At 41.7% G+C, this 8,410-nt stretch overlaps 1 protein-coding gene across 1 annotated transcript in view; it reads right to left on the reverse strand.

Moving 5' to 3' along the window:
• Positions 1–2,109: 2,109 nt before the first annotated feature.
• Positions 2,110–8,410, reverse strand: part of gfm1 (G elongation factor, mitochondrial 1) — a 23,271-nt gene continuing 16,970 nt past the window's right edge. Inside the window, exons 14-18 of the mRNA XM_002933239.5 lie at positions 7,889–8,051; positions 7,588–7,732; positions 7,107–7,267; positions 6,638–6,691; positions 2,110–4,077 (exon numbers count right to left, since the gene is read on the reverse strand). Of these exons, the coding sequence (XP_002933285.1) occupies positions 3,946–4,077; positions 6,638–6,691; positions 7,107–7,267; positions 7,588–7,732; positions 7,889–8,051 (655 nt within the window). The 3' untranslated portion in view covers positions 2,110–3,945. The remainder of the gene's footprint in view (positions 4,078–6,637; positions 6,692–7,106; positions 7,268–7,587; positions 7,733–7,888; positions 8,052–8,410) is intronic.

Genomic DNA, 8,410 nt, shown 5'->3' on the forward strand with positions numbered 1-8,410 from the left:
CTAGAAGCTCCTTAAATAGACAGGGATGCACACACTTTTATGTTGACTCCAGTTGCAATGGCAAAAAAGTAACAGAATATTGGTCTATGACAGTGGTTCTCAACCTTCCTAATGCCGCGACTCATTAATACAGTTCCTCATGTTGTGTTGACCCCCAACCATAAAATTATTCCCAAGACCATCGGAAATATGTGTTTTCTGATGGTCTTAGGCGACCCCTGTGAAAGGCTCGTTCATCCCCCAAAGGGGTCCCGACCCACGGGTTGAGAACCGCTGTCTATGACCCCTGACTGTTGGCCACTTATAATTATGAAATGTTATGGACAAATAAGTACTCATGGGGGGTATAGTCAATAAAGAAACTTCTCTAAGTGGTTCTTTCTCTGAAAACCTAGCCCTCATCTATTATCTCAGCCTAAGTATACATCACCAGGGATTCTAACTGAATGGATCTCGGTAACCCAGCACAGGTTACGGGATAGGTTATTGGTACCAGGGTCAGACTGGGGTGTCCAGGGCCCACCAGGAGTGGGAATTTAAGGGACTTCTGTGTGATCTGAAGGGCTCTCCTCCCCCCAGTGCATGCACATGTGAGCGCTGCATATACTTCCCACCTCCTTCATTTGGCACTGCGATTGGATCCGGCCGGGGGAAGAGGGGACCATTTTTTTTCCAGCATTGTGTATATATGCATGTTTATCTATTCAGACTCAAGATGACACAGGTATTTATTGGGGATAGCTTGCTAAGCTACATAGCAATGAGTGTTGCTGTCATTTAACTAATTCTTTTTTTTATTGCTGTTTTTAGTAATAGTTGTGACATTTGTGACTGTTATTGGCTGTTCAGCATCTCTAGCAGGTTGTATTTTGTACAAGCAGGTGAACAGAATTCTGAAAAATCCAAAGAATGCTGAAAGATAAAGAATTTTATTGATTTGGGGATGAAAAAGTGTGCACTACTCTTGTCAGATTGACACCGTGCTGTGACTGCTACCTCTGTAGCATGGTTCCTATGGCCATCCCTACCCTCAGCAAGTCCATGAATGGATGGCACAGGCCACCACCCAGACTGACCAAGGCAGCCACATGATAACCCGTCAGAGCATAATGCCTAACTGATAATCATGAGCTGTGCGCTTACTGGCATATGTGAATGGAATGACCCTGAACTGGCCATCATTTGACCTTGTATCACTACTGGCTGCAGGTTTAGCTATATTAACTGATAGCATCTATTCGGCTGATGAGTCCTAGCTTAGGTGCATTGCTCTGTCATTGCTTAGTTACACCTGTGAGTTATTCTAAAATTGGGGAGGGCCCTTATATAACACACCACTGTCCCTGTCATTTATCCAATTGTTATCTTATTTACTTGGCACCCCTTTAAAATCCTATCCAGCATGGGGGAAGGAATAGGTGCCTGTTCCCCTGCAATAGATTTTTGGGCTGCATGCTAGCTGCACAGCTTGTAAGGCTTGATCCTATAGTGATAATGCAAGACTTGGGCATTCTCTGCCTGGTTCAGAAGCGGACACATTGCAACAAACACTTATAGGGGAGGAAACATTGCATAGGAATCTGTTTAACCCTACATTGGGTCTTTCCTGTAAGCATGCTCACCCACTTTTGCTCCAATAGCTGGCAAAGCTCACACATAATCAGCACTAAACTATTTCTGATTTCAGAGCTGTTTCACAACTGAAATCAACAGTGAATGAAATTGAAACCAGAGATTTGTCCACTTGGATACAACTTGTAAACACAATGAAGGGTGAGGACAATAGCTGGCACGCTGCAGGCTACGACTATTACGTGCTAGGGCCCCATTAAATCAAGACAAACAAGATGGATATATAAGGGTTCCAGCTCTTTTTGCCATTTCCAGTAAGGCTTGGCTGTGTCATCTGTTAAAGTGACAGTATACACCTTGTTCAAAAAGCTGAAGCTACTGGAAAAAGCTTTAAATAATGTTTCAAATAAAAGCTTAAACTAAAAACTTATATTTAGAGAGTTCTTTACCTTACTGGCATAACTTACTGAGCTGGTACTGGGAACCACCCTTTCTATGAAAATATTGCTTATTAATTGAAGGAATAGACAGAAAACATTTCAAGAACAAGTGATATTTATTATGCATAAGGAGATGTAAATTTCCCCTTTAACAGGTAGGGAGGGGTGTTTGCAGCTGTTTACAGTTGGATGGAGTGGCAGACAAAACAGTCCATCATGTGTGACATGCATGTGTACATTTGTTTGGTTTCATTTAGTATATGAGCAGTATGTGTAACAGAGAGAAACAATCAGTGATGTCCCACACAGGGGTCCTACCCATTACATTCAATAACATGAACAAATGACAAGGGATAAAAATCAAAGTAATAAATAACATTTTCCCAGTCTGACATCCAGACTCTGTCTTGTGTTAGTAGAAACAGATATAAAAATATAAATCATTTTTGTTTAACCATTTCAAAGCCTTACAGTATTTGCATCAGTTACGTAGCAGTTTCTCTGCCAGCCTGTGTTACCTTGTGGACAAATGCCCACATACTAGCTGATACATGACTAATGTACAAGGTTATGCATTGGGCAGATGGCCGTACAGTTTCTTGAAAAAGAAAGTTTCAAATTTGTGGTCCTGTAGTGTTTGACTACAGTTTATGGCATTCAGCAATAGATTTCATCTGCCAAGGAATGCTGGGAACTCTAGTCCATAACAACTAAACTCAGCGAGAGCCAGCTTTATGGCCCTATGTGATGTGGTAACTTGGATGCAAAGCTTTAGTGCCCATAATGTTCCACAGGGTCTCACAGCAACATGTGGCATCTCAAAGTATCTCAGCGCAGCCCCGAGGGCAGCTTTGGTAATAATTCTCCCTAACACAATGATTAGTGGCATAATTCAAACGTTCAATCATGAATGCAAATGAAGGGTTGGCACTATTCACAGTTTAGGATTTCACTTAGGGTAGGCACCTTATCCAGCTTACAATACCAGCTGGGTGGGGGTGGACCAGTGAGGGGCAGGTCTATGACGTAAATAAGTCATACCGGCCCCAGACTTGAGCAGTAATTAGAGTGCCAGGTGCCAGCATTCAGACAACAAACTTCCCAAAATGATGAAATGCATTATTCACCCAAGGAACAGGCTGCACATGACATTGCCACTGGATTGCCTGGTGTAATTACTGTACCTTGCTCCATTCTAGGCACACCCAGTTGCTGCAACACTACTACACCAAAAAACCCTTGGCAAGCTAAGGCTGTTGGAGGGGGAAAATTGCATTTACATTACAGTTAGTGGGCTCCAGTTTCTACATCTCTGCTCTTGCCCACAGATATTATATAAAAGCACACAGCCAAGCAAAGAAACCAAATCATTTTCAAACATATAATTCATGGTCAAGTTTGCTTTATTCCAAAGTGGAAATACAGGTGTGAGAATGGGAAGCTAGGCCTCTGGTCTCTTCTCTTCCATGAAAAGGGAAGTAGAAACTGCACAAGAGATGTTTTCACAAAGGTCAAAGAAATCAGTGTTGCATTCCCTCCCAGAATAGATCTTGAATAATTTAAGAGAATGGTTAAAGCAGTGCGCCAGAATAAGCAATAAATGTGCATAGTCCCCCGCATAGTTCCTCCTGTGGTTGTTATGTAGAGCAGATCCCTCCTGTATCAGATAAACAGTCCAAGGTGCTGCTCAAGGTCTTTCCCAAGGGTGCAAAGCATGTTCAATAGGTTTTACAAAAACCAACTATAAACCACTGATGTTTGTTTGTTATAAGGGTTAACAGACCACTGTCCACTGAGAGAAAAACATTCCCATCGTTAGGAAAGCAGACTAATAAAAAAAGATGTTTGTTAGACACGTTTTATATACAGAACAAAAAGCTGTCCCTGTTTGTAGCCTGCTGGGGGTGTAAGAAAGTAGCTCGAAGTAACACAATCAGCTCTTGGCCTTTCCTTTCTTTGCTGGAAGTTGCCCTGTGGCTTCCAGATACTTGTTGATCAGTTCTTCCTGAGTACTGGCCAAACAGGGCTGGTATCTGCTGTACTCCATTGTATATTCACCCTTCCCCTAGATACAAAAGAAGGCAAACATTAAAAAAGGACCATCTAATGCAGGAACAGGTATTCAAAATCTTTCAATAAATGCATACGTATGTTTTGTTAGGTAGCCGAACAGGATGTATGTATGTATGTATGTATGTATGTATGTATGTATGTATGTATGTATATCTTTATTTATAAAGCGCTACTTATGTACGCAGCACTGTACAGTAGAATACATTAATACAAATAGGGGGTTAAAGATAATGGATAAATACAAAGTACAACAATAAATACAAATAAATACAAGGTACAGTTGCAATAAGAGTCAGAAACACAAGATGAAGGAGGTTCCTGCCCCGTAGAGCTTACAATCTATATGGGAGGGGTAACTAACAGACACAAATGGGCAAATGAAAGTGCTGTAGGTCACAGTGGGTGACATTACAGTATAAGTGCCAGTTTCCAGATCAGGTGCTGGGTGAGTGCTCCAAAAGGTAGTCTTTAAGTTTAGTTTTAAAAAGACGGAGGGAGGATTCTCTCTGGAGGAAATCAGGGAGGGCATTCCAAATGCAAGGGGCAGCAAGGCAGAAAGGTTTAAGGCGGGAAACAGCAGTAGTAGTGGGGGGCACAACCAAACGGTTGCTCTGTGAGGAACAAAGGAGTCGGCCAGGAACGTACAGAGACACAAGGGAAGAGATGTAGTGAGGGGCAGAGGAATGGAGGGCTTTGAAGGTTATGAGAAGGAGTTTGTAAACTATTCTTTGTTTAACAGGAAGCCACGATAAGGACTTTAGCAGGGGAAGGGCCTGAACTCTCCTGGATGAGAGGAGGAGAATTCTGGCAGCAGTGTTTAATATAGACTGTAGGGGGGAAAGATGGGAGTTAGGGAGACCGGTTAGCAGCAGATTACAGTAGTCAAGTCGGGATAGGATGAGCGCGTGCATGAGCAGCCTAGCTGTTACAGTAGAAAGAAAGGGACGGATTTTGGCAATATTGCGTAAGAAAAAGTGACAGGTTTTGACAGTGGTGTTAGTATGGTCAGAGAAGGAGAGACTGGAGTCAAAGATCACCCCCAAACAACGCATGGAATTGACAGGGTTGATGAGGGTGCCTTCAATAGAGATAGAAAAGGGGGGAGTAGGACCAGGCTTAAGGTGGCCATACACGCACTGATATTATCGTACGAAACCTCGTTTCGTACGATAATCGGTGCGTGTATGGCATGTCGGCGAGTCGACCGATATCGCAGGAAGCTGCTGATATCGGACGACTCGCCGATCGGACCAGTTTGAAAATTTTGATCGGGCGCCATAGATGGCGCCTGACTAAAATTCTCCCTTCAGAGCTGAATCGGCAGAAGGAGGTAGAAATCCTATTGTTTCTACCTCCTTACCTGCCAATTCAGCCCTGAATGGTGTGTGGCGGATCTTACGATGTTTCGTGCGACCGATGGTCGTACGAAACATCGTCAGATCGCCACGTGTATGGCCACCTTTAGGCGGAAAGATCATTAGTTCAGTTTTTGTTAGGTTCAGTTTGAGGTGGCGTTGGTTCATCCAATTGGAGATAGCCAGGAGGCAGTTAAGAGATTTGAGTCTCAGTTTCAACTGTTAATGAAGGGGTCGAAAAGTAAATTTGGGTATCATCAGCATACAGATGATATTTAAAGCCAAATGAACGGATAAGATCTCCCAAAGACAGCGTGTAAAGGGAGAACAACAACGGCCCAAGTACATGATAAATGGATAATGCAACCAAACATATGGTGGCCCAGGATAATCAGAGTTTTAACTGTTCTAGACAAGAATCAAATCACAAAGGAGCCAGGGCAATGTATTTGGCTGTGGACAACATACATGCGTTAATACAGTAATTGGATAAGTAAATCTATAAAGGCCCAATATTAGATTATGAACGGGCACTTAAGGCTAACGCCACATGGGCTCATTCTCTGAATGCGTTTACCTGCAGGTGAGAATAAGTCCATATGCTGGCATCAACATTTCCCTGTGCTTGCACCCAGAGCTACTGTGTCGGCCAAGGTGCAAAATCTGCTTCAGGGAAAGGCTGATACCAATATAGGGGTTGATTTACCTGCAGGCCAAGAATCCGCCCTGTGTGGCATTAGACAATTTGTGGCTGCTGTTTTTTTACTATTAGTTTTTTAGTCCCTTAGTTGCTAATCCAAGTAACAAGGCAAAGTATAAATCACATATTTAGAAAATGCAATTTTTAGTTCTCCTGCCAAAGGTCTTTACTGGAGAGTAGTTCTCTTGCCATAGATCTTATGCTGGAAAATTGCTTAGAATTATATTTTTTTCATTGGGGAAAATTTTATTTTTTTGGTTTATATTTTGGTATATAATATAGTGAAATTAACAAAGGGGAATGTGGGTGGGTTGCTAAGTTGTATGCAAAAACACTAGCTTTGGGATGCAGCTTACTATTTCCCAACTGGATATCCAATAATAAAGGTACATCCTACCCTCCTACCCCTATTATATGCACTTAAAATCAACAGCTCTGTCCCAAAGACAACCTGAAATTGTACAGGGCAGATATGTATCTTAGTAGAAAATACAAACCTCTGTGCATGACCGAAGTTCTGATGCATAGCCAAACATATCATTTAGTGGGACCTGGGGAATGAAATTAAAAGCTCAATTAACAAACAGTGTGCAATAATGCAGAACAGAACAAGGAAGAACAAATTTTCGGCTAAGCTTTGTTACATGGGTAATAACATATGGCTACTGACCTAAAGTGGACAAATGCTTCCTTAATACTACATGCTATTAATGGACTAACATACAATATTTTCAGGCAATAATTGCAATAAAACAACAGGGCACAATGCTCAGTGTTTGACTGCAAAGATTCTGTCAGAGAAAAGCTACAGCCATCCAACATCTCCATGCACGGCTGCCCATAAAGCAGTACCTCAAGTTAGTCCCATCCACATAGATTTCAGTATAGTACATGAGTGGAATTTATGCAGCTCTGGGTTCCTGGGTATAGGATAAGCACTGATACAGTTACATCTGGCAAACTTACATCTGCATAGAGAGTGAAATAGCCTTCTGATCCATCTTGTCCTACAATCACCCCATGTCTGCGATTAATCCCAGCTATTACAGGGCCCTGGAATTCAGAAGGGGCCACAACCTCCACAGACATTATTGGCTCCAGGATGCAAACAGTGGCATTTTCCATAGCTGGGTAGAAATAACAAAAAAGCAGATGTTAGAATCAGAGACAAAACATTCCTCTTCCTGTATGTATGTATGTATGTATGTACAGACCCTTAGTGGGATTCAAATAGGCTCTGGCATTTCAATTACACAAAGGGCCCAACCAGCCCCCCATCGGCCCAATAAATAATGACTCTCTGTGGCATCTTACAGCAGCTCCTCTGGCATTTGCCAGAATCCACAGTCCAGGTCTGTGTGTTTTATTCTAATAGCAACATACTGCCAATGGGCTGGGATGAGTGTGATGGCCATCATATAAAGGCAAACTCCTGATGCACAGTCACCTTGCTTCAGTGCACCCTCTCCTGCTCTGATGAAAGAGATTTCATTTGAATCCACCATGTGATGGGCACCATCCTCTAGGACGAAGCGCAGCCCAGATATCTTATGTCCTGTGAGGGGCCCTTTCTCGCAAGCCTCTCGGAAACCCTGTAGAAAACAGACCAAATGTTATTCCTATTTCTGTCTGCGAAATTAGCCATCCATTTTGTAGAACAATGCATTTTCAGCAAGCCCCTTGCTTAATAGTTAAATCAGATAATTCTGCTTTTATGGTCATAATGCATCACTGTAACTGATAATTACCCTTTCAACTGCAGGCACAAACTGCTTAGGGACATTTGTTCCAACAGTTTTATCTTCAAACTCCAATTTTGTGTAGTTTTCTGCCTCAAGAGGTTCAAGAAATCCAATGACTTTTCCATACTGCCCAGCACCCCCAGACTGCTTCTTGTGCGTAAAGTCAAACCTGAAGGGAACAAAAGAATCATTTAATTCAGTCTCTCCCACTGGGAATTCCCAAAACAAATTAAAATGAATGTACAAATGCTCATATCCTCTTCTAAACATGCTTACAATTTACATTAATTTCAGTTATATATATATATATATATATATGGTATATATGGTATATATATATATATATATATATGGTATATATATATATATATATATATATATACACCATAAATTTTTACAATGCACTAAACCATGTAAAATAGAAGGAAGTGCTTTTATTTTAATACCTTTGGGTTCAAATATGTCCACTGCTTGAAAACTGTGCTCTACCCAGACCTTATGCCAGCTTCTGGTTTAGACTCTTCAGTA

This window comes from Xenopus tropicalis, chromosome 5 (genome assembly GCF_000004195.4).
Source record: "Xenopus tropicalis strain Nigerian chromosome 5, UCB_Xtro_10.0, whole genome shotgun sequence".
Taxonomy (NCBI): domain Eukaryota; kingdom Metazoa; phylum Chordata; class Amphibia; order Anura; family Pipidae; genus Xenopus; species Xenopus tropicalis.